The sequence below is a fragment of the Equus quagga genome, chromosome 6 (assembly GCF_021613505.1).
Source record: "Equus quagga isolate Etosha38 chromosome 6, UCLA_HA_Equagga_1.0, whole genome shotgun sequence".
In the NCBI taxonomy this organism is placed as follows: Eukaryota; Metazoa; Chordata; class Mammalia; order Perissodactyla; family Equidae; genus Equus; species Equus quagga.
In genome coordinates this window covers 13283230-13310150 of record NC_060272.1, presented here as the reverse complement: position 1 = coordinate 13310150, position 26921 = coordinate 13283230, and the positions used below count along the sequence as shown (strand labels likewise).

Here is a 26921-nt window from a genome sequence, read left to right as displayed (position 1 = left end):
AGGACCACCTCTCCCCTTTGACTTCTGGTTTCATGACTGGTTGAACAGGAATCCAGCCTATTACACAACCCTCCTCCACTGCTGGCACAGATGGCCTGAAGTGCCAGTTTCTCTTGGTCAGAGAATGCAGTCCCAGCTTAGCAGCAGCATTCATGGCATGGGGAAGATCCTTTTTCTTTTCAAACACAAGTAAGACGAAATCCCTGATCAACCCTTCTGCCGCCATCCTAATGAGCTGTTCTTGGGTCTCATACAGAGAGCAAAATTTGAGTGTTTTGGAAGTAGTGATGCTTCAGAAGCTGGCTCCTGTCCTGGTGATGGTGGCCAAGCCGTGAAGCTGATATTTTTGTACTTTACTGTTTCCACATTTAACCTATGGTGGCAGTAGTTGTTACCATTTCACTGTGTTTCACTTCATACAAAATTATTGTCTACTGCAGCATCTGAGCCAAACATGAGAACCAGTCTTTTTCATTTTTTTTTAAAGAGAAAAAGGCTCTGAAAGAGGTCAGCTCACTGACCTGAGAAACACCTTACTGGTGATGGGTACCGCTGCAGCTACTCCTGGCCCAGGTGATGGTTTCACTCCTACGTGCTGCTGGCTACTCTGAAATTGTTTTCAAAATTTTTATTGTAAAATAAAAAACAGATATAGAAAAACTACACATAACAAATATGTGCCTTAATTAAGATGATTAATCTTGTAATCATTACATAGGTGTAAACATTAGACATTTGCCCTGAATCCTGGAAGACCTGTCCATGGGACCCATCTCAGTCCTAACCTCTGATCTCTCCCTATATGTACTCATTACTTTGGCTTGTATACTAATCATTTTCTTGCATTTTTAAAATAATTTTACTATCCAAATGTGCATCTCTAGACACTATGATTTGTTTTGCCTGTTTATTTTTAGCTTTAATGTCTACTAAATTTCTCTTACTCCGTAAGCTCTCCTTGCATACCTTTTTATCTTTACAATTTATCTGTTGAAGAACCTTGGGCCATTTGATCTGTAGAGTTTCCCTCAGTCTTGGCTTAGCTGATTGCATAATCATGGTGCAGTTCAATATTTTCTTCCATTCTTGCTTTTCCTACAAATTGGCACCTAGATTCAGAGATAGGATCAGACTTAGGTTTTGCTCCCTTTGGCCAAGACTGTAGGAGGCAAGTAATGTCTTATTAGCACTATTGGAGGTCTAAGCAGCCTTCATTGCTTACTGCCTGTATCTAGTACTTCACTGAATTGCAAAATGGTGATATTTTAATTCTAATATCTTTTTCATTAATTAATTGGAATATGTTTATAAAGAGAATTCTCATTTACTGTTCGGTTACTTAGTGATACAATTCATATAGGAAAAGCAAGGTAGATATATAATTATTTACCTTTATTTACTAGTTTTTGAGGTGATGAATAGGTTTCTTATCCTTCAAAGTTAACCAGTTCTTTTTAAAAATATTGTTACGAAGTCGTAGATTTAAACATCTTTTGTGGGTTTAAATCTGTTGGAATTATTAATGAAGCTCAAGTTGTCTGTCTTTGGCCAGTGGGACCTAAGTTGGCTCCTGAGCCTTTTTTAACTTGACCCTCATAATCTTTTACGGCTTCCTTGCTCTCTGGTCTGACAAGATATTCTAGGCTCATGTTTTACATTTCCTGCTCCAGATCTTTAGTCAGACTTTTCAAGATACCTTGGTTTCTTTTAATGGTATTTGGAGACCACAGTCTGGGTGCCAGGCGTGGTTATTGCTACTGATGGTCATTGTTTTTAGAACTTTTTTAGTTTACGGGACTAGGAAATAAAATATATATATGAACAGGTTTCTAACATATGTTTTATGTTATATATGTTTATTACATATAATATGTGTTATATTAACTATTTTATTAATAGAATATATAATGTGGATATATTTAATATATAAGTGTATTTAGATATAATGCTAACCCCAGCCCCAGAGTGTGTATGTATGTGTGTGTGTGTATAACAAATTTAATATATAGATAGTAGGTAATAAACATGCTAAATTAATAAAATATAACATTTTTATAATATCTAGTGTATATAACACAATATCAAATTATAATTAAATATAGTCTATATTTTATGTGAAATAAAATGCTTCCTGTGTTCATAGTGATAGTTTCAATTAAAATTCAAGGTTGTAGAACTTTTACTTAGTTTCTTCTTTGTTACCTCTGTATCTGCATTCTTCTATATTTAGAATTCTGACTCTCAGGGATAGGGGAAATGATAGAATTAGAATACCTCATAGTTATTTGTCTTGCCCAGTAGTACACACACAGCAATCTCAGTATAATAATAACAATAGCAGTATGATTACTGCTGAAGACGTTTAAAAAGTTTTTGTACATCATTTCCCTATTCTTCCTCCACTTTTAAAAGTAGTTATACTATTTCTGTATTGTCAGAAAATATAGCTGTTATATGCTGTACTCTCTAACTTAGCCTTTATTTAGTTTTACTTCTACAAGTAACACCCCCCCCCCCCCCCCCCCCCCCCCCCCTTTATGTTTATCTCTTCAGTCATTTTGGTTTCCTGAAGCTCATTCTCTAGTACAGGAATGGGCAAACTTTTTCCGTAAAGGTCCAGATAGTAAGTATTTTTGGCTTTGTAGGCCATATGATCTGTCGCAAGTCCTATCCTGGTGGTGAGAAAGCAGCCATACAACATGTAAACTAATGAGCATGGCTGACTTCCAATAAAATTGTCTTTCAGTACCATGTAAGTTTCGTGTGTCATGGTGTAGTATTCTTAAATTTTTTTCCCAAACAATTAAAAATGTAAAATCCATTTGTATATTCTGGACTGTACAGGGATGGATATCAGGTCAGATTTGGCCCACAGACTGTAGTTTACAAATCCCTGTTCTGTTAGATTCCTCAGAAAGAAGTCATGGATTCTTGCTGGTTGTTACATTTTCTCTTCCCTTTGTACTTGGAAGTCAGTTTGGTTGGATTGAAAATCCTTGGCTCATACTTTCTTTTCTTGAATATCTTATTCAGTGGACTACAGTACTCCATTTCTTTTGGCATGAATTACTGCTGTCAAAGTCTAGTGATAATTTAAACTTCTCTTTTGTATAAGTCACATTTTTTCCCCCAATTTTTTTTCTTTGTGTTAAGTAACATTGCTAGAATGTATTATGGTGTTGGTTGCTCTGGGTTGAATTTCTCAGGTTTGCTGTAGTTTGTTCTTTTGATATATATTTTAAATTTTTATTTTAGGAGCTTTTCTTGAGTTATAGGTTTTAGTATTCTTTTTCTTTAGATTTCCTCAAAGACTCTTCTTATTCATATGTTGGATGTTCTTTGTTTATCTTCAGTATTTGTTATTTTCTCTTGCATTTTAAAAAAAGTCCTTATTCTTATTGATATTTAAATTTTTAGGAATTTCCTCCTTTCCCTTTTATTTCTTGTAATGCATTATCTGTTTATTCCCACTTATGTTCCCTCTAGTTTAGTCCTCATTTCTGAAATGATTTTCTTTTTTATTTGTAATTCTGTCCTAGGTGCTATCACCTCATTTCTAATTCTGATTTATGCTATTTCATATTTTCGATCATTTTAAAATGTCTTTCAGCTTGTTTTGAAACAGCAGGTAACAGTTTTGATGTGTTGTGTTGGCATCTCTTTCTCTTGTGGTTTCTCCCCCTGCGTGGATGTTATTTTAGTACTAATTTTCTTATAAAAACGTAGTATGGGATTTTACCTTGATATTTTTATTTTGCTTAGTTTTATGTGTGAAATTAGTTTTCCTCTGTATTGTTTTTTAAAGAGCTATGTATTTTTTAAAAATAGTGATACATGTCCAAGAAGTTTAAATACTTGAACAAAGATAACAAGAAAAGGTTTATTCTGAGGTCTTTAAAAGATGGACTAACCTTATACTCTCCTTATTGTTATTATCATTATTTTTTATTGTGAGGAAGATTGGCCCTGAGATAACATCTGTTGCCAGTCTTCCTGTTTTTGCTTGAGAAAGATGGTCCCTGAGCTAACATCTGTGCCAGTCTTCTTCTGTTTTGATGAGCAGTGTGTAGGTCTGCGCCCAGGATCCAAACCCGTAAACCCTGGGCTGCTGAAGCAAAGTGTGTGAACTTCACCACCACCCCACTGGGCTGGCCACTCCTTATTATCATTTTAGATGCTCATATTGTCATCACCGTATTCAGTGGGTAGCCCTTTCTATCTGCTACTCTGAACTTTTGAGATAACTGTTTTAATTTTTGCAAGCTTTCTTACTGACTCAATTTATCTCATGTGCTAACTTCCTTGCACCAGTCCTGGAACTGGCCTTTTGTACCAGAAACTCCTTTCCTTTAGCATGGAATATATTAAAGTCCAGAATCTGGGTCTTTTGGGCAGTTTAGCCGTTTTTCTATGGCTGTTTCTCCTGTCTGACTCTGGTTTTACAGATGTCCAAGTAGTAATTCTTGGTGAGCCTAAAGTGTATATATTTTTTAACATTTTGAATTTATAGTATAGCAGTTTACTAACTGTTATGGTATTTCTAAGAATGAATTATGTATCATACCTTTTAATTGGTACAGTTGGTACAGATGAGAATTATTTCTGTCCTTCGTTTCCAACATAAAGCATATTGTAAGTTAAATCTTGTTTCCCTAACATATTGCTCAGACCCAACCCTTCTTCCCATTTTTTGTATCAAAAGTTGACTAGAACCATAAAATCACAGAATTTAGAATACAAAAGGAATCTTAGAGCAGTGATTTCAACTTTTGGTAGTTTCTTTCCTATGTATCACTATTAAAGTATTTTCCAGTGATGATGAAAAATGCCCACTTTTTTCATGACCATAAAACATTTATCTGCATTCAGGTTGCATGTTTATCATTCATGGTAAATTTAAAAGGACCTTAAAGAGCACATTTTTTGAAGTGAATTTTACTGCTGTGGCATGTCAAAAAGACTTACTAGTAATTAAGGAAAATGGATAATTAGATGGATAACAAAAGATACAGGGTTAACAGAAGAGTATCGAAAAGTTACTGGTGGATAAATTCTGGCCTTAAGTTCCAAATTACACAAATGACTCCGGTCAGGAACTCAGGACTTTGAAACATGTTCTATCCCTTTGCAGTTACCATATGGTCTTACTCTGACCTCATCCTGGCTTTTTTTGGTCAAAGAATTATGGGAGTCAGGAGCTAGGATACTGCTTTCTTATTTTGCTTTAATTACATTTAAAGGCTAACCCAAGAAGTACTACCGAAATATATAGATAAAAGGAAGTTAGTTATTGAAATATCCGTTTGAGTAGTTACCCAGCTTACTGCTGGTTATTTTTCTTTTGTGTTGGATGGGACAAAGAATAGTCACTGAACACTTGATGTGAGCTTTTTTCTTGGTAATTTTGCATTTTGACGTGAGTAATTTTCCTCAAATTAGAATGCATGAGAAAAATGTGGTTAATCAGTGGTTCCTGGTTGTTGGGGTCTTGTTAATCAGAAGTTTTACTGTATAATCATAATGTATTTTGGGTGTTCTCATTTATGTTATTTCTTCAACTCTTTGTCTGTGTGGGTATTCTGATTGCTTGATTACATCTGCCTGGCATAGTGGTATTTAAAACAGCATTTATAATAAAAATTCTTCCATCTTAGCAAGTAAAATGAGAATATGGAAAGACAGTTGATAGTTGAAACATGATTGTTTCTTCTTGACTTGACTTAATGTTTAGTGGGTTGTAGGTTCGGGATAAAGAGAAAGAAATGTGGTTAGTGTTATGGTCTAAAATCAGTAGTTTATCCATCTGGAGACACAGAGTATGTGGAGATACAGGCCTACCACCCTTTTCCCTCTTACAGAGCAGCTCCACTTTTCATATGTTTTACATTTTGTGGGCTTCACATAAGATTTTTCTTTTTTTAAGAAAATAAGGTTCTACTATTAAAACTACGTACATACATTTGGTGGAGAGGTATTTTATGATCATGCATTATGCCTGAAGAGGTTTCTTATCTAGCATGCTGCCACTTCTAACACTGCTAATTGTAGATGTTTGAATTCCTATAATGTATATTGGGTCCTACGGACCTAGCTGTCTTATTTTTTTTTTCCTCTCCAGAGCCCCAATACATAGTTGTATATCCTAGTTGTAAGTCCCTCCAGTTCAGCATGGCTTGATGAGTGGGTGCAGGTCCATGCCCAGGATCTGAACTGGCGAACCCTGGGCCTCCAAAGCAGAACGTGCGAACCCAACCACTCGGCTACAGGACTGGCCCCGTCTAGCTGTCTTATTATCCTAGTGTTCTCTTTTTATCAGGTCTTTTGGATAGGGGACGAGAGCTAACAGTTGTGGCACTCAGCTTTGTGTTTTACATTATTATTTTATTCAGTCCTTCAGTCAAACTTGCAAGGTAGTTATTATCCCCATTGTCACACAAAGAAAAGGAGGTTTTAGACTCAGAATCTAAATTCTCTTTTCATCTGCCTTGCTTTTGGGCAGGAGGGAAAGAGTACATCCTGAGTTTAAAAGCATTGGCTTTTCCATACATTTTCTCTGAATGATTTCATCTATAACTTTTAATTCCCTCCTATACTTGATGCCTTTAGAAATCCATACCTCAGCCCGGACTTGTCTTATAACCTCCAGACCTCTATATCTGCCTCCTGAACATAGGCGCTTGACTATTCCACAGTCAACTCAGCACTTTGCACATCTCAACTCAGCATGTGCAAAGTGAAGTGACCATCTCATGTCCCAAATATTTATCTCTTGATATACTCCTTTTGTTGATTCCCTGTTCTACTTCTGGTCTGGGTGAGTTTAATCCTCTTGGGCTGTAATGGCTGTGAGAGCAATCCAAGCAACACGCTGCTCTAGTTACTCTGGATAATATTCTTATTAGGAGAATGAAACTCCTTTTTCAAGTCAAGAGTCCTTTCAGGCAGCAGTGCCAATAGATAGGATATGTGACATCAAAGTGATATATAAATACATGATTTATTCTTTAGACCAACCCTGACCAAAGGTCATGGGAGAATCAACAGTTAGGCACCTTACTCTGATGATGCCCAGCATACAGACCTTTTTTTTCCCCTTTCTTTATATTTAGCCTGAATTCTTTACCTAATGACCTTATTCTTTATCTCAGCAAGCTCATCTATTACCTCTCTAGACCATGCCCTATGGTGGTGCTCACTGCATCGTATTTTGTTCTGTTCCTAATTATTATGTACTTCATTAACATTTTATTATAAGACATAAACACAGAGAGGTGGATCCATAGCTGGGGAACTAAATGTGATTTATACAGAGCAGTTTTTATTGAAACCGTACTCTACCTGGTAAATTTCCACTGTATCCTTGACTCATCTCTTGTAGTCACAAGGATGTAAACATTCTGTGCTTTATTTTTTCTATTTCTCTGGGGTATTGGTGATCTGTTCACGTTCTGTGGAGTTAGTTGATATCCTCTGGTTTTTATCCGTATTATCCCCTACATTTAGCTCAAAGACTGGCACAGAGTTGGTATTCAATAAAAAGATATTTGTGTTGAACTAGGCACTCCTCTGTGGAGTACTGCAAATACAAAGATTTATAAAGCATTTTAAGGGTGAACTTACTGTTTAGATTGGATGATAGGCTATTATATATAACACCACAGAAGTTGCTTTTCCAAAGTATACTGTTAATATCAAGCAGGAGTTCTTCGTTACTTTCAATTATTTTTCTTTGTCTCATGTATTTATGTACACATGTACTATATGCAATACAGTATTATATATTTTAATGTTTTGGCTTAAATGCTTACTTTTGAGTTGTTTTTAGTATGTGAATAATTAGTAAATATACATATGGGTTTTTCTTTTTATAAACTAGTAACTCCATATCAAGCATCGCAGTGTTTTTGTTATAAATTTCTACTTGTATTTCTCCACAGGCAGAGGAAGATGTCATTTTCATTGGACCTGACACACATGCTATTCAAGCCATGGGTGACAAGATTGAAAGCAAATTATTAGCTAAGAAAGCAAAAGTTAACACAATCCCTGGCTTTGATGGAGTAGTCAAGGTGAGGAACTGTTTCACTCTAATCTTTATGGTACATGCCCTCAAGTCAAACATTTTGTCAAGAATGGAAGATAAAATGCAATTATTGCTTTTTAAAATATATATTTGTAGGTTTAAAAAAATCAGTGTTGTTTATACTTGGATTATTTTAAATGGCATAAGTTAAAAAGAGCAAGAAACCACTTGATACCTACAACTAAGATATACAACTGTGTACCAGGGGGGACTTGGGGCGATAAAGCAGAAAAAAAGAAAAAAAAAGAAGCCACTTGAGCATTGTATTTAATGAATCAGTATGACTCAGACTTTCAAAGGAAAAATCTTAGTGATTAAAAACTGTGTCATTAGAGCTCCAGATTTCATTTAATGGTGGTATATATTAAATGTTTGAAACATTGTGAGATTCTCTTTGTATCTTTACTGTGAGTTTCTGTTCGGTTAGGTAAAATGTAAACTGTAATCATATTTCTAGTGGAAAGTAGCATAGCTGTGGATTACTATAGATCCTAGGCATCAGCTCCTCAACTAGCAAGTGGTTTCTGCACCTGAAGGCTTCTAAGAAAGAAATGCAGAAATTAGAGTATGTGGTTCCGTACCGTCCGGGAAAAAATAGTCACTTTTTCTCATTAGAAGAGAGTCCCTGTGTAGACTTTAACCTTGTGACTTGAGTTAGTCTGCAAGAACTCTTCATCTCAGTGTTTCTCATTACTACTTTTTGGGATGGACAGTTCTTCATTGCGCAGGATCATTTCACACATTACAGGTTAGTTAGCAAGCTTGGCCTCTGGTTAATAAATATCCTCAGCTTCTTGCCCATATTTACATTAATCTGTATTCATCCATTTTTTTCTTCTCTCTTGTTACAAGGAAGAGAGGTGCTCCCCATCCTCTGTAAGCCAGTTCTTCCTCTTATGTTCTGGATGTATCCGTTACAGCCTTCATGGACTACAGTCTTCACTGATTGTCTTTTCTTTCTTCTGTGTCTTAGAACTCTCCTTGTCTTTATCTCCCTTCCATTACCGTTGCTATAAAAATACTTAGTCACCCAACAAATGTCCTGATCCCTTGGCTGAGTGGGAACGATGTGGTGATAAACAGGTTACCCATGATCCTTCACATAAAGGCGCCTCCAGTTTAGTAGAAAGAAATATGTGTTCCTCCTCTTCATAGAGCACGATAACCCCTTATCAGTCCGCAGCTGCCACCTGATTTCTCTCTTCCCTTTCACAGCCAAATATCTTAGAAGAATTGTCTTCACTCGTTTTCATTTCCACAGTTTTCACTTAATCTTTAATCTTCTGCAATCTGGCTTCTTTCCTCATTTCTACTGAAATTTCTCTTTCAAAATCTACCAGCAATCTCTTTCTTTCACTAAATCAAATGTATATTTTTTGGTCCTGATCTTATCTTGATGTCTTACAAGCATTCAAGTCTTTCTTAGAAGCACTTGGTCACTTTTTCCTTCTCGAAATATTTTCTTCTGACACATAACTCAGTTCTAGTTTTGCTGTTGTTTTTGTATTTGTGTTTTTGGTTTGTTTGAATCTCCTTCTTAGTTTTCATGCTGACTGTTCTTCCTGTTTTTCTTCCTTAAATGTTGGTTTTTATTCTGGGTTCTGCGTAGGACATTGTCTCTTATTGTACAAACTCTTGCCAGGCAATCTTACTTATTTTCATGACTTCAGTTAACCACCTTTTCTGACAAATCTGAAACCTATATATTTGTCTTACATATCTCTTTTGAACCTCAGAACTGCACATCCAATTACTTCTTAAACAGCTTTACTTGCCCCTGAGGCACCTTGAAAGTAACAGGTCAAAAGCTGAACTCATCATTTTCTCTCTAACCAGGGATTGGCAGACTATAGCTCCATGCATACCTGTTTTTGTAAATAAAGTTTTTTTGGAACATAGCCATGCTCATTTATTTACATATTGTCTGTGTAGGCTTTTCCAGTACACTGGCAGAGTTGAGTAATTGTGACAGAGACCACATAGCCCACAAAGCCTAAAATATTTACTACCTGGCCCATGAAGAAAAAGTTTGTTGGGGCCACCCTGGTGGCTCAGCAGTTAAGTTCGCATGTTCTGCTTCTCAGCGGCCCGGGGTTCGCCGGTTTGGATCCCGGGTGCAGACATGGCACCGCTTGGCAAAAGCCCACGTATAAAGTAGAGGAAGATGGGCATGGATGTTAGCTCAGGGCCAGTCTTCCTCAGCAAAAAGAGGAGGATCAGCAGTAGTTAGCTTGGGCTAATCTTCCTCAAAAAAAAAAAAAAAGGAAAAGAAAAAAGAATAAGTTTGCTGACTCCTGCTCTAAACTTCTCATGCTTCATTCTTTCCTGCCTGATAAGATGGTGACATTTTTCCACATAGCAAGTTTCTCAACCTAGAAACTTTGGGTTGTTCTTGGTAAATACTGTTACAGAGAATTAGCTTAAATATCTTTCAGATTCATTTACTACTTTCTTTCCTCATGCTAACACCACGTTCCAGCTACCATTATCTAATCTGGATTACCTCATCAACCTGTTACTTGGTTTCCTTGTAGCCCATCTTTGTCCCATCCAATTTTTGACACACAGTTTGAGTGATCTTTCCAAGACTCAGATTTGGTAGTATGCCGTGTTTAAATCCTTTAAACAGCTGCCTTTGTTTCTCTCTTCCAACTGATATTGTGCCAGTTTACCCTTTGTTCCGTGTGCACCATTCGTGTATGACATTTTAGTTTTTGAAACTTCTATGCTTGCTTCTGTCAAATCTGTGTTGATTCTGCTTTTGTCTTCCTTCTTTATTGTCTCCTACTCATTGTTTAGGTGTTGGCTTAAACATACATTCCTCACAGAGCTTTCCTTGACTGTCGAGATTAGATTAGGCCCTCTGCTGTATTTTCCCTTAGCCTGCACTTGACCCATCACATTTTAAGTCATTCAGTCATTCGTTCTTCAGTGAATATTTAACAAGTGCATACTATTTGTCCCACATTGTTTGAAGTGCTGTGGATATAGTAGTGAACAAAACAGACCAAAAAAAAAAAATTTCTGCCCTTATGGAGCTTACTCTATAGAAGAAGGAGACAGACAATAAACAAATAATAAGATGGATAGTACATGCTATGGTGAAACATAAGACAGGGAATGGGGAATGAGAATATTGGAAGGCAGGGTCTGGTCACAGTTTAAAATAGGTTTAGCATGCCATCTGAAGGGGTGACAGAGCAAAGTCATGTGGATATCAGGGAGAAGAGCAAAGCAGAAAGAAGAACTAGTGCAGAGGTGTTGAGGTTGAAGTGTGTCCGACGGTGAACAAATAGCAAGGAATCACGTGATTGGAGTGATCAAGGGAGACAGTGGTCAGAGATGAGGTAATAGAGGTAAGACGTATAGTGAGGAGCTCAGATTTTATAGGGCCTTTTAGCCATTTTAATGATGGGTTAAATGTTTACTTATTGCACTGAATTGTAAGCTCATTGCTGGCAGGGACTGTGCTGTTTATTACTACATCACTTGCATATGGTACTTGGCACATAGTCAGTGCTCACTAAATACTTGTTGGATGAATAACGTTCTAGGAGATAAATTCTACACATATAACTGTTGTGTACACATTTTCTGTCATTTAGTGCATATTTATTAGACACATCAAGAGAAAGGAACACGTATGCTCTAGATATTGGAGTAGGCTGATAAGGACTGTGAAATAACTATGATTAATATGTTAAAGAAATTAGAAGAAAATGTGAGTGAGATAGATAAACATATAAAGAATTTCACCAGAGAATTTGAATCTATAAAAAAATTTAGAAATTCTATAACTACAAGTATATGCAAATAAGGACTTTAGATAGCTTTAACAGTAAACTAAGCAGAATGTAGGATCCACACTGTAGCATGTATCAGTATTTCATTCCCTTTTAAGGCTGAATAATATTCCATAGTATGAATATACCACTTTTTAAAAAAATCCTTCATCAGTTGATGGACATTTGAATTATTTCCATCTTTTGGCGATTATGAATAGTGCTGCTATAAATATTTGTGTACATGTCTTTGTTTGAATACCTATTTTAAGTTCTTTTGGTTATATACCCAGGAGTGGAATTGCTAGGTCATATTCTATGTTTAACTTTTTGAGGATTGTAAGATTCCATCTTAACCGTCTAAAAAACAAGATTCTAGTTGTTGGCTTGATGAAGTAAACAGCAATATTGAGGAAACGCACATGACAGCGAACTCCAGGCAGCTTCTAAGGTAAGGTGAGGGTAATCTCCCTCGAGAGCTGGCAAAATGGTGGAGCAGTCAATCATACAGCCACAAGGAAATAAATTCTGCCAATCACCTGAATGAGCTTGGCAGCAGATTTGTCTCCAGTTGAGCCTCCAAATGAAGATGCAGTCTGGCCCACATCTTGATTGCAGCCTTGAAGACCCTGAGCAAAGTATGATGACTCTTTTCTTTATTAGGCTGTCAACTGTTGGGTTTTAGTCCTTCTTTACTGTCTCATTTTAGAGAGTTGTGCAGGTTTGGGTAGTGGTTTGAATGGGTCGTTATGAACCTTGATCTGTTCAGTGCCAATACTTCTGCCAGTATAATTTTAAGTTTTTTCTGACAAGAAATCTGGCCTTCTTAAGTCTTCAATTTGGGCTTCATTTGGTCACAAAGGATGCGTCAGAGTCTAAGTTAATTCTGGCTTGATGATGAATAGCAGAGTTCTCAGGAGTTCAAGGAAGGGGTCATCAGGAGAGCATTTGATGTGGAAATTCTGTTTGTACTGTGGAATCTTTCTTATGAAGTCAGTGTCCCATAGGAAGAGAAATATTCCTTGAATAAAGGTCCAAAGGTGACAGCTGTGGGATGGGACATGGGAAACGTGAAAAGTTTTAGAGATACCCATTATTGAGTAGTTTGTTGACTCTGAGAGAGAGCTTGTGTAGCAACAGCAGGATTTAAGGTTAATAGTGTACTACCTGTATCAATAATTAATAATTAGTGAAATTTCTCCTTTTGAGTTGATGGATAAAATGGAAAATGAGTACTTGATTCACTGTTGGGACATTGCCGATTATATATTTTTTCCTCCTTTTTCTTGGCTAATACAGAACAGCCTCATGTCTTAGGCCCCCAGACTAATGGTTGGCCATCTCTAGTTGCAGGCCTGACAATGTGCAATGCCTTGTTGGTTTAAGATTTGAAGGAGAGCTCTCTTCCAGACCCATACTCCCGTGGTCAAAACAATTCAAGACAGGAAAGTTGTCAAGAAAACCCATATCAAAATGATATAGATTTCAAAGCAAATTTTGTCCTATTTAGATGCCAATCTGAACTCACTGGCTCCTGGAGCCAGCGTGAAGATGAACTTACAGGTCTTATGCTTGTTTTCTTCCATAATGAACTTTGTCTTATCGACTTAGAACAAAAAGTGTTGAGGATGTTTTGTTACTAATAAGAAAGATTTTGTTAGTAATAAGGAAGTTTTCTTCCAATAGCAGACTTTCAAATCTGATCAGAAAATCAGAGAGTTCCTCATTCCTAAGGTTCTTGAAAAGGAAATTGGAGCTCTCCCGGTGTGACACTTTTCTCACTCTTTTGCTTGGAGAGACCCCTGAGTGTCTCTCACTGGATGTCAGAGGAGCACTGCAGTTTTTGAATCTAGGATCTTGAGCTCTGGCTTTTAGTGGGTCTTGAACAGATCCCATTGTAAGCTCCAAGATTGCTTCAAAGCGGTGATATCCTTCCCTATAGTAGGTAATAAACTTGGTTTTACTTGTTCAACAGGTTATTTTGGATGTCTTTTCAGGAAGGCTGCATTTGACAACCTGCATTTGAATTTACAACCTCTGTTAACTTGGAAAATAAGAAAAAGTAGAAAGTAGAAGAAAATAAATCCACTTATCTTTTCAATTTTGTCTCCTTGTATGCTTTAGGTGCTTTTTAAGATCCTGTTACACTCACAAATAGTGATAGGTTCTCATTATCTTTGTTAACTTTAACCATAGTATACAGTTCTTAACACCTATTGTCTGAATTAATTTGCCACAATTGAACTGGCCAGTTTATAGTTTTGAGATAACCATTTAAAAATGAATTTAAGGAATCCCCTTTTGTTTCTCTGATAAATTTTAATTCTAGTTTTGTTTGTAGTTTTCTTTTAATTGTTTCTGATATGAGACTGTACATATTTTTTTTCTTTTAAATTTGGTTATTAATTTAGATTTCTTGTGCAATAACTCCACTTTCATTTGGAACTACACTACTTTTCACATTTTGTAGTTAGATTTCTTAAGTAAAAGATTACTTTTGAGGGTATCTGTGCAGACAGAGGTTTGCTAATGAAAATAAATAGTGTAAATTTTTGGAATACCTTGTGGTTCCGGCAACTGCCTAGCAATACTTTTGCATTGGAAGAATGTATGTGCTAATTATAGATAATTCTATTTTTTTAAATCTATGGATTTTTTAAGTCCTATAGATTTTTGAAAAATTAACCTGTCTTATTTATAAGACCAAGTTCTTTTTCTTGGCAACTATGTTATATTCTACTTTTTATCCCCCAAGTAAGTTTCATCTCCAATTTGAGTAAATTAATGTGGTTTCAATTTGCTACATTTCTCCCTAAAACTTTTTTCCTTTCCTATTTGAATATTTAGAATGTTGTATGGAGGTTATATGGAGATGGTTTACCATAATTTTTAAAAACATTGTGTGCAGCATTTAAGGAGTCTTTTGGAACAGTTTTCCTTATGTCTTGTTCTTGAATCATCCTTTTCATTAGAGAGAAACTAATGTTGTTTCAAAGTGTAATTCTCAGGGAGTCATGTGGTATCAAGTATTTGCTTTTAACAAGTTTCATTTTATTCAACATATTTTTAACTCAATCTTGGGAATTTAAGAGCAGAGTCACGAGTGTGCATCTGAAGCTGTTGGATGATAGGTTTTGGAATCCAAGCCCACTTGTTTGACAAAGAGTAACAAGCTGCAGACCCTGATTTCACAGAGCTTCAAGTCTCCTGAGAGAGATCTATAAGTAGAGAGGCAATTTAGTACATTTTAATAATGCTAAGTTCAGGGTGCACGGGGCCGGAGAGAAGGGACATCTAACCTAGCTTGAGGGGGTTATCGCAGATCTTCCAATGGAAGTGACATCTAAGTGATATGTGAAGTCTGAGAAGTGGTGTTATCTAAAAAGTGAAGATGATGATGGAGACACAGCTCAATGGTCAGTGAAAACATCTTTTTGTAAAAGCCTGGAGCTGAGAGACAATGCGAGCTTTAGAAGACTGCAGGTGTGCAGTGTGAAGGCTCTAGTTAGAGAGCTGGAGAGAAAATTAGGATCCAGACATGTATGGCCTTGAATGCTGTGCACCTGGGTTTGGAGGTTGTTCTTGTGGCTTTGGGAGCCTCTGAATGGTTTCATGTAGAAGAGTTAACGTGATAAAATTGTGGAATTAGTGAACTTATTTTGGTTTGTCGTGAGGAAAATGTACTAGAGCAGTGAAAAACTCAAGGTTGGTGGATGAATGAGAGTGCTCTTCCTTTAATCCAGGCAAGAAATGATAGGGGCCTAAAGTAAAGTACTGGCATGGAGCAAAGTAGATTGTGTGGCGAGAGATGGTGGAAGTTGAATCTATAGGTTTGTGTGATCTGTTAGATGTCAGGTGTGAGGCAGTGGGAGGAATCCCCAATGGTTAAATTGCCGCATTCGATTGTGATACCCATCAGCGTACCAATTGGAAGGAAAATTTATGAAACTTCTCTGAGTTGGTATTGTCCTTGAAGAGGGAATACTAATACCCATTTACCTCTCAGAGTAGAGTATGGTAATGTACTTGAATGATGTTTATAAATTATGCAGTATAGGTTTAAATTAGTAATAGTTTTTATCACCCTAATTAGCCAGATTTTAAAAATTACACTCTTGTTTTAGCAGAAAGAGCCAAATAACAACAACAAAAACTAAAGTGGAGGGAATCATTTAAAAAAACAAAAATGTCCCAAATTGAAAAGCTGTGTCCTAGTAATTACAAAATACAGTATTAGACATCAGTATCCTTTTTCCCTGCTAAACCAAGAATAACTTTCCTGATTATGCTGTAAAGGCTTTATGTATATATATCCATATTTTAAAGATTGGCTCCTGAGCTAACAACTGTTGCAAATCTTTTTTTTTTTATTGCTTTTTCTCCCCAAATCCCCCCAGTACATAGTTGTATATTTTAGTTGTGGGTCCTTCTAGTTGTGGCTTGTGGGACAGCACCTCGTCAGTGTGGCCTGATGAGTGGTGCCATGTCCACACCCAGTATCCAAACCGGTGAAACCCTGGGCCACCGAAGCAGAGCGTGTGAACTTAACCACTTGGCCACGGGGCCAGCCCTAGGCTTTATATTTTTGAAAAAAGACCCAATTATGTTTACTATGCTGTTTTATAATTGTAGAAACATATACTAAATTTTAGAAAGATTTGAAAGTATATGAAAACAGTCTTCTGCTTGACTTGGAGTTATTTGGAAAACACAGTTGTGTGGAACCTATTTCCTGAACCCAGGATTGTTGAAAATTTTGCTTTACTTTCTATAGGAATACAGAATAGTTTGGGGATCGTTTGTTGTGTACAGATACAGCTTTGACCCATTGTGCCTTGAAGCAATGATCTGTTTTTGCAAAAACAGATTTGTTCTAGAACCAGCTGAGGAAAGTAAACTCCCAGGTAGTTTCCCATATGAATGCGTAGCAGCACTCATCCAGTGAGCACAGAAGTCAGGGGTGGTAAGTAGGCTGTACGTAACAAGTGAGAAAGGAGAGGCGCGCTTTGAATCGTGGATGGTAGAGTCAGTGTTTGACACTGAGGTCACTGTAGAAGTTGGGTGTCCACCGTCAGGGAGAACTATTTAAGTTGGCCTGTCTTTGCTGTAGTCCTTCCTTCCCCTCCCTGCCCTTCTCCCTTGCTCACCAGCAATAACGAGTACACAGATCATCTGATCTGGTGAAGTGTACTGGAGATGCAAGTGCACATTTTTTGCAGTCTTGTAGTGCCAGTATTCTATATTATACAGGTTTAGAGAGTGAGTGGTGACCACAGGATGTAACAACCAAGATCAGGCAGGAAAGAAACAAACTTAGCAGTTTGGGGTGGCAGGCTGCCCATTTTATCATAGAGTGCCAACGTTGAGTGCTTACTGTGCCAGATACTGTACTAGTATGTTTCAGCCTTAACTAATTTCATCTTCTCCATATCCCCATATGATAGATATTGTTATTATCTACATTTTACAGATGAGGGAATAGAATTCCAGAGAGGCACACTGGTAGGTAACTTGTTTACTGTCACAGAACTAGTGTTGGAGTCCGTGCCTCCTGGCTCCAGCACCTGCACTCTCAGCTGCTGGGCTTTGCTGCCTTGAAGATGGGTGCCGTAGAGTATTAACAGATAAATTAGGCTTGCAGACAAGGCCCCCAGTTGCTGTTAGCTCCTTTTTACATTTTTGTGATCTGCTTTGTGTTTGGATAAAGTGACATCACCCACCCCTCCCATCATATTCTCTGTAAAACAGAATTTTTCACTGTTTTGTTCTTGGGTTGGATGGTAGAGCTCACTTAATGTAAGTTGTGCTGAAATAGAGTTAAAGAAATGGTTACTGGTTCCATTGGCTTCTTTCCTTTTTCTCCATTTCTTGAACTGCTGTTTTGGAATTGTATAGGTTAATGCTTTCCTGCAACCCTTTCTTCGTCAGTGTTCCCAGGTGTTAAATAACTTCATAAGCTGAGTGTGGCTTCTTTCAAGACAGGCTGGATTACAGAGTGAACCACAGGGATTTTTATCACTTACAAGAATAGAATCAAATGGTATTGTTGGGCTCTTCCTTTTTCCTACCGCCTGATTCAAAGCTGTTAGGAGTATTATTATTGCTAATGTATTTTTCATTTATTTTTGTACTTTCCTGTATTTTCTCAATTTTATTACCTTTTTGTTTTTTTTCGAGGAAGATCAGCCCTGAGCTAACATTTGCTGCCAATCTTTCCCTTTTTGCTGATGAAGATTGTCCCTGAGCTAACATCTGTGCCCATCTTCCTCTATTTTATATGTGGTATTCCACCACAGCATGGCTTGATAAGCAGTGCGCAGGTCCGTGCCTGGGATCCAAACCAGCAAACCCCAGGCCGCTGATGTCGAGCATGCTAACTTACCTACTATGTCGCTGGACCAACCCCTCAATTTTATTACTTTTGATGTGAAAATGAAAATATTATTCTAAATACTTCAGTTGAAAATTGTATAGTGGAATCAGTAACATTAAATTTCTTTTATTGAAATTTTTTTTCTTTTGCTTTTTTCTCCCCAAATCCCTCCAGTAGATAGTTGTATACTTTTAGTTGTGGGTCCTTCCAGTTGTGGCATGTGGGATGCCACCTCAACATGGCCTGATGAGTGGTGCCATGTCTGCACCCAGGATCCCAACCGGTGAAACCCTGGGCCGCTGAAGCAGAGCGTGTGAACTTAACCACTCAGCCACGGGACCGGCCCATCTTTTATTGAAATTTTTGTCTTTGACTTTTCTTCCATTTTCAGGGGGATTATTGTCCTATCTGTTAGAAATTCTCTTTTAATATATTATAGAATATTATTATATTGAACAATACTTGAACAGAGTCTGCAGTTTTAATCCCTTTGGTATTTTCATAGTTGTATTGTATGTCATCTAATTAATAGATGTGAGACCTGTCTTAAGAATGTTTTAAAACTAAGACTCAAAAGAAGAATCAGTTCTGCTTTTCCTTCAAATATTGCTAAGTTGGATTTGTGAAGAAGTAATGATGTTCTGCTTAAAAGAGATTTGTTTTACATAAATAAAGAGCAAAGCGTGTTTGGTCAAATAAAATGTAATTTTTATTTTACATTTTTATTGAAGTTTAATATCTTTAAATTGAAATGAACCTCCTTTTTATTACTTTTTAGTATAACTTAAACTTGTGGCCCTTTAATTTGAAAACTTACTACCATATAAAGTTTGATTTTTTAAATTAATGAAATATTTATTTTAAAATTACAGTTTCGGTAGCACTGTATATATATATTTTTAAGAATAGGTTTTGTGAAATCCTAGTTTCAACATTTTGAAGTTGCATGATGCAGTGAAAAAGTGCCTCAGTGAGAATTCCGAGACAAGGGTATATATTTGGCTTGATGTTGCCCAGCGTCAACAATGTTTCATGGAGTGTACTTTGTTTCAAACTGAAGCAAAACCCAAGCCTATCTGGTTCTTGAGCCCCTGCTCTGAACTACTGTGTGGCACTTCCTTACTGTATATCACTTAGATATGTGAATTTGAAGAAGCCACTACATGTCCTTGGATATGAGTTTACCCACTTATAACACTGATGCTCTGGAGATGAGTAGTTCTGTTGGTGTTGGACTAGATCATTTAAGAGGTTGTCTTATCATAACAGACTTATTTCTAGGAAGCTGATGGATACTTGTTTATTCATTTAACAAATAATGTGTTGATTGTGTCAATTTGCTAAGCTGTGGAGATTCAGTAGAGAGAAAGACTAGAGCTAGTCATTGCTTTCATGGAGATTAAGTGTGACAGGGGCTGTCATAATGGAAGGACAAAGTGTAATGTGATCACACAGCAATGGCACCTAGCCTGGTATAGGAGAACTGGAAAGGCTTTCTAAAGCAAGTGACATTTAGGTGAAACCTGAAACGTGCACCCCTGAGTATAAGAGAAACTGGTAATTTTTCTCTTACCTAGACTACTGCTTCCCAACTGGACTGTCCGTATCCCTCTCACCTCTCTCCAAACTGTTCATTTGGTGCGAGTTGGAGAGGGACTGGGGATGAGACTGGTGGCTCAGGCAGGCAGGATCAAGTATTGAAACTAAGTTAAGGAGTTTAAATTTGGTTCTAAGGCATGGGGAGTCATGAAGCGTTTAAGCAGATTTAGGGAATACTAGTTTGTTTTGGTAACATTTAATGCCCTGGAAGTCATTAATTAGATAATTTGAATAATACCTTCAAGTGTGGCTGATCTGATTTTTTTTTTAAAGATTGGCACCTGAGCTAACAACTGTTGCCAATCTTTTTTTTCCTTCTTCTTCTCCCTAAAGTCCCCCAGTATATAGCTGTATATTCTAGTTGTAGGTCCTTCTAATTGTGCTATGTGGGATGCCACCTCAGCGTGGCTTGAGGAGTCGTGCTGGGTCTGTGCTCAAGATCCGAACCAGCAAATCCTGGGCTGCAGGAGCAGAGTGCGAACTCAACCACTCGGCTATGGGCCAGCCCCCAGAGTTATCTTCTTAAAACCTAAATCTAAGTCGTCATTCCCCTGCATAGAGCCCTGGCATTTGGAACTCCGTACTGAATCCTGGCAGGTCCTTCCAGGACAGGCCGTGCCTTCTGCTCGTCCTCCATCCTCTCCTTTCCTGCCACTTCCTTACTGTGCTTCACTTCTCGCCTCATGGACCTCCTTTCAGCTTCTAGAACATTTAATTGCCTTCCTAATCTAAGGATTTGTACATGTTCTTTCTGTCTGGAATCCTTTCTCCCTAATCTTCCCATGGCAGCTGGCTGATGTATCTTCAGGTTTTAGTTTAAATCTTACTTCAGAAGGACCCTTTCTGAGCTGTGTATCTAAAACAGGTTCTCTTGCTTTCTCTCCCTCAGTACTATTTGGTTCCATGTAACATTTATTTCAATTCTCAATTGATTTTACTCTCTTTTCTGTTTCTCTCATTAGGCTATACAGTTCCATGAGGACAAAAACTATTTCATGTAGTATTGCCTGGTAAATATTTATTGAATTAATGAGTAAATGAATGAATAAGAACAAATGGATCAACCTCATTTTTTTAAAATAAGGCTATGTAATATTTCATTTTATGCATGTACTGTTTATGGTACCAGTTTGTTATTGAAGACCTTTAATCTTGTTTTTCTGATTTTCTTTGCTTATCAAAACACCAACAAATTGAAAATAATAAATTTCTTTATATATTTCTCTGTGTTCATGCATGTGAGTATATCTGTATGATAGCTCCCGAAAAATGAAATCACTGGGTCGAAAGGTGTATGTCCTCAAACCTTTGATAGATACTGACAATATCTTTTTAAAAAGATTGCACCATTTTGTACTGCACTGGTAGTAAGAGCAGTGCCTGTTTACCTTAAGGTCATCTCTCCTGGCTATCATCAGACTTTGGCAGATGAAAAGTGGTGTCTCATTGTTTTCATTTGTATGTCTGTAATTATGACTCAAGTTGAACATATTTTATATATTATGCTTTTGGATTTCATTTTATGTAAACTACTTATTTAATCCTTTGCCCATTTTTCCTGATGATTGTTGGTCTTTTTCTTGTTGATTCAAGTTTTTTATTAAAATTTTTTTTCTACCTGTATCCTTACAGGGAAGTTGTACTGTGTGATGTGTCAGTGCCACTGAATTTGGAGCTATTTGGGGATTTTCATCTCTTTTAAAAGTAGTTTTATGTAGCCTGATAAGAAAACTAAATGTGCTGAAAGAACATATAGGAGCTGACTTTATTTAATAGTTTATTGTTGAAACTGACAGTGGAGTTTTTTTTAATGTTCAGTACATAATATGTCCTCAATAAAATATTTTGGGATGAATGAGTGACAAGTGAAAAATTAATTTTTTTTTTTAAAGATTTTATTATTTCCTTTTTCTCCCCAAAGCCCCCCGGTACATAGTTGTATATTCTTCGTTGTGGGTTCTTCTAGTTGTGGCATGTGGGACGCTGCCTCAGCGTGGTCTGATGAGCAGTGCCATGTCCGTGCCCAGGATTCGAACCAACGAAACACTGGGCCGCTGGCAGCGGAGTGCGCGAACTTAACCACTCGGCCATGGGGCCAGCCCCGAAAAATTAATTTTTAAGGCAGTTTGATTTTACTTGGAAGTTCATTTAGTACAATTTGATTTTCACTGTGAGGAAACTTAAAGCATATTGATTAGTTAAAAGACAAGATTGTTTTGTGGCAGTTTATAAAAGTGTTGGATTTGTGGCAGTTAAAGAATTTTTAGAAGTTTTGCTTTGTGTAGATCTCTCTCTCTGTACACACACACGTACATCCATACTATGTGTATATATAAGTAAATGACAAAATATGACTAATGAATTCTATGAATTATTTTTTAACATTTGCGTGTTAGTTGTCTCAAGGTAATGAACTTTTTAGATAGCAGTTTGTTTTCTCTAGAATGTCTTTTGCAAATATACTATTACATGTTTGAAAGAAAAGACATGTTGAAAGTTTCCTTCTAGGCCTCTTATAATCCAGTCTCCATCAGCCAGCACTCTTCCTGTATTTTGTTCTCGAGGCACTAATTGTCCGCATTTGGCAGGTTTAACACTTCCTGACAGAGAGGCTATTAAGGGGAAGTATTCTCCAATAACTGTCACTGGCTTGAACAAAGAACCTTCAAACTCAATGTGTGGAAACCACTAACATTCTTAAATGACCCTTTTCATGGATTTTTATCCCTTTAAGCTAAAATTTGGAGAATCTAGGGTCAGCGAAACAGCAAGGTGTAATAAAGCAGTAAACCTTGATTTTTCGGGGGTAGAGTGGGAGGTATAGATTTATCTCTGACTTGAACACAATTGTTATTTGGAAAATCTCATTAGCAGATGTGACTGCTTGGAGTAAAAAAAAAAAGAGACTTAGAACTGATGTCGCTCTCAGGACCGCTTTGAACTTAACAAGCACCTATTTGTGGAGCAGACTGGCTAATGAAAGGAAATTAAATTTTTCTGACAACTTCCCCTGCCAACCTCCTTATTCAGGGGATGTTATTAGGTACTGAAGACTTTTAAGGAAGATTTTTTTTTATTAGACATAAATGAAGCAGTTATAAACATCCCCCACCTCGCTTTTGGGGGAGGATTCTGACATGGTTACTCTACTTTAAAGTGTTAGCTTAAAAGCTTGAGAAATACCAGCTTTCACTTTAACATTTTAAAGTTATTTTCTAAAAATTCAGGCATTCTTACCAGCTAGTAGTCTCAAAACGTTATTGTCATTCCTTGTGATAGTTTTGTTTATGTCACTGAATTATAAAAAAAGTTGAATTTAGTAGGGGGTTTGGGTTTAATACCTTTTCAGCTTTCTCTTTATGGGGAAATGTATCGGGAGTGTTCTATTTTGAGTGTGTTAGGTGAGAGTTACTAATCAATGAAATGGTTTGGATGCAAAGGAAATTTTTGTCCTTTCAGTGGCATTGGTTAATATTTAGTGATACTTAATCCTTACATTCATAAACTCTTACCTTGCACTGTTTTGGAACGCATTTTCTTTCCTTGGCTTTTTGAAAGTTGCCCCCCTGCTAGTTGGTTTGTTGAATTTAAGGTTTTAATTTATGTAACAAGATATAACTGGTAAACATAAAATATGTATACAAAAAAAGGATGAAATAAAAAAGGAAAAGTAATGGAGATCACTAAAGGAATTTTCTGGGGGGGAACAATTGGCAATTCCTATAGATACTGGAGATTTACTTTTTTATTTCTGGAAAATCTGTTGAGCTCCTCCCAAACAATAGAGAATCAACTCCCCCTGCTGACAGAATCTAGGAAAACATGACATATAAATATCAGAGAGACAGAAACAAGCTGGCTGTGGACAAGCTTTAATGATCTAATTTATGATTCAGTATTGATTGTAAAGACCTAAATTCTGCCGTTAAATTCCAGCAACTGCACCAAATCATTTGGCAATTCTGGTAGTGCTTCCTGCCAGCTCATTTCAAACTGCTTTGAGTTTCTTAATATAATAATGATGAGGTAGAATTTACATTCCACTTATGGTATTAATTTTACATTTCTCTGAATGAAAAGAGTTAGAAGGTTGTAAAATTGAACATTAAATGAATCAGAGGAGACAGTAGTGCAATATATGACTGCCCTAAAGACATTGTGCAATGGCTGATGGGATTAATGTTGGGTCTCATTTCCTGCTCTTACAGGATGCAGATGAAGCTGTCAGAATTGCAAGGGAAATTGGTAAGTTCTTAAATTAACTTTGGTAGAGTTTCTATGTCTTTCAGCAGATATGGTTGAGTAAACATGTAATAAGCAATTCCTATAGAGCAAGTCATTTTTTAATAGTTTTAGCTTTCTGATTACTTATTGCTCTGGAAGAATTTATCAGTTGAATTACCATACTCCCTTATTAAAGTGAACTTTAAAGAGTAATTTGACCTGAAGGATAGCTTTTTTGTAAGATGAAATCACTGGCTAATTAAAGGAAGGAATTGTCTTACGAATTCTTGAGATTGGATGTAATATAAATTTAGATATACATAGTTGAATACATCTTATTAAAATTAAGGACATACATGATTAAGATGAAGATATCATATTTGACAAGGCTCTTCAAGTTTTCACCTTTTCCTAAGATTTAAATATCAATTTAGTAATCTTACTAGGAAATAGAAAATAGAATGTGAGAAATTAGAACTGAATATTCTAAATTGGAATCAAAGGTAAAGTGAAGGACATTTTAAAGACAGTTTACTTGACTGTTTTAGGTGTAATTGTCCTGGGGCAGTGCTTCTCAACTTTTTATTTTCGAAAGTATTCCTGGTGCTCATGACAACTGTTGTATTTTCAATATCTGCTAATTAGGAAAATACATGAGGGCATACTGTTATCATAGGTTAGCACTGCTATTAAACAACTTTACAATTTTGTTAATCAAGTTAGTTTTTGTAAAACATTTGACTGAAATTTGTGGATATGTGAGAGAAATTAGAACATGCTTGGTAATCAGGAATTCACAGCATCTTCTTGCATTCCCACACTAGGATAGGGCCAAGCTTTTCTGCATGCTACATTAACATTTCTTTAGTCCTGTTTTCTCATTAAGATTGATTATTCAGAGTTATTTCATACATTTGGAGAGCATTTGATTTATCAGTTTGCATAGTTGTGATATGTAGAAATATCTTATTGGTCTGAAAGTAACCTCTTGCATGACTAAATATATTCTTTGCAGTAGGAGCAGTCTAGCTTAGCAGTTCTTTAGTTATTTTAAAAGCTGTTTGGCTTGTTACACCTCTGTTGGATTGGCTAAATTATTTGGGTTTGGCTCATTGTTAAGTGTGTTTTGTTGTTTATTTGTTTTGCAAACATTTTTCTTACCGATATAGGTCATGGACTTTTAAGATCAGGCACTAGAAAATCTTACTTTATCTGACTACAACATCTCTTCATTAATCATTTCTTCAGACTCCCTCAGTGTTTTCAAAAAGCGTGTCAGTACTTCCCAGGAAGATTTGCTAGATTGCTGAAAACTTGGAGTACATGGAACTGATTTGTGGTTTATTTCTCTGAGAAAATCAAAAGTTTCTGTGGTTTGAAACCACTGGCATTCCTGATAGCCTAAGAGGCATGTGGCATACCTGCTAGCTTTTGAGGAGACTTTCCTAAAATAATTTCATTGTATTCTATTGCATACTTTTAGATTTCAGAAGTCGTTTTTCCTAGTTCTTGTTTGATAGTAGTGTTTTATCTACATAGTAGGATATAATAATACTATTCTCACGATAGTATCTACATAAAAAGGACAGAATATTTGGAGGAATTTGGAGAAATAAGAAGGGATTAGGAGAAAATCCTGAATAACATTGGCATGCCACATTGTGAATTATGAATCTTCAACTCTTGAGCATTTCCTTTGTGTAAAGGGCAGGCTGCAGATTCCTTGCTTGCTTTCATGCCGTGTCTTCTAAATTTTTAAAAATAATCTGTGACCTTTAAAACAACCAGTTAATGATGATATACTCTGACCAGTTCTCATCACTTGGCTTTCCTCCCTTAATATTTTAATTCTGTGCTTCACCCGCTTTCCAGTGTTTTACTACTGAATTTACCTAATTCAATCTAAGGTTCTTTTCTTTCTATTTGGGCACATCTTTTATGACTTCTTCCTCTTCCCTATCTTTCTTCTTATTCTTCCCTAATTACTCCTTCTCATTTCTGAAATAAATGATGGCAATCATGGCAAGTAAGTATAAGAGTGCCTGTGTTTTGCTTATGCTGAAAGAAAGGGAAGCCATAAAATTCGAGGTGAAATAAAACATAATAACTAGAGTCATCAGTTTTATAAAGCTTTTGGAGTTTCCCTGAAAACACTTTCTTGAATCACCACGGAAACGTCCCATAAAATCTTTTCCCTCAGTGCTAGCTTCTAAAATAAATGAAATTACATATTATTAGAATCCCTTGGTTTTCGGTATTGTTTCGTGATTCATCAGTTTTGTTTTCTACTAATTTTATTGAGAACATCACATTTAAACTACATTATGATTTCAATGGACCTTTGTGAGTTTGTCTAAGAGGTGAATTCAACAATGATTCCATGGGAAAATATGTTCCTAGTTCTAAACAACTGAATTATAACTAAACCTTTGAACCTATCTATTTGTAAGTTGTGGATTGACCATGTGTCATACTTATTCATGTTTTACTTCTTTCTGTGTTACATGGTGAAAATGAAATTGATTATTTTTTATGTGATTTTCTCCTCTCGTGTCTCTACTTCTCTTCTGGAAACAGGAGTCTTTGCTGCCCAAGGAGGAAACTGACTGCCTTAGCAGTGACGAATTAGGTGTCTTTTACATAACAGTGGCTCTTGTTTACGGAGCATTTCTTCCATGTAGTGGGTGCTTTGTGAATGTTATTTCTCATGCTAATTCTTGGGTTAATTATTTTCATTTACATTTAAGAAACTAAGGATTAGATATGGTAAGTAATTTGCTCAAGGTCACAGAGCTACTGAGTGGTGGGCCTGCTTTAAATTTAGGTTCATTTAGCTCCAAAGACCATGGATTTTTCATTA

General features: G+C 36.5%; 1 protein-coding gene across 1 annotated transcript in view; it reads left to right on the top strand.

The window, feature by feature from the left end:
* PCCA (propionyl-CoA carboxylase subunit alpha) overlaps nucleotides 1-26921 on the top strand; it is a 438123-nt gene that overhangs the window by 144544 nt on the left and 266658 nt on the right. The window contains exons 7-8 of the mRNA XM_046664150.1: nucleotides 7938-8069; nucleotides 24046-24082. Coding sequence (XP_046520106.1) covers nucleotides 7938-8069; nucleotides 24046-24082 — 169 coding nt within the window. The remainder of the gene's footprint in view (nucleotides 1-7937; nucleotides 8070-24045; nucleotides 24083-26921) is intronic.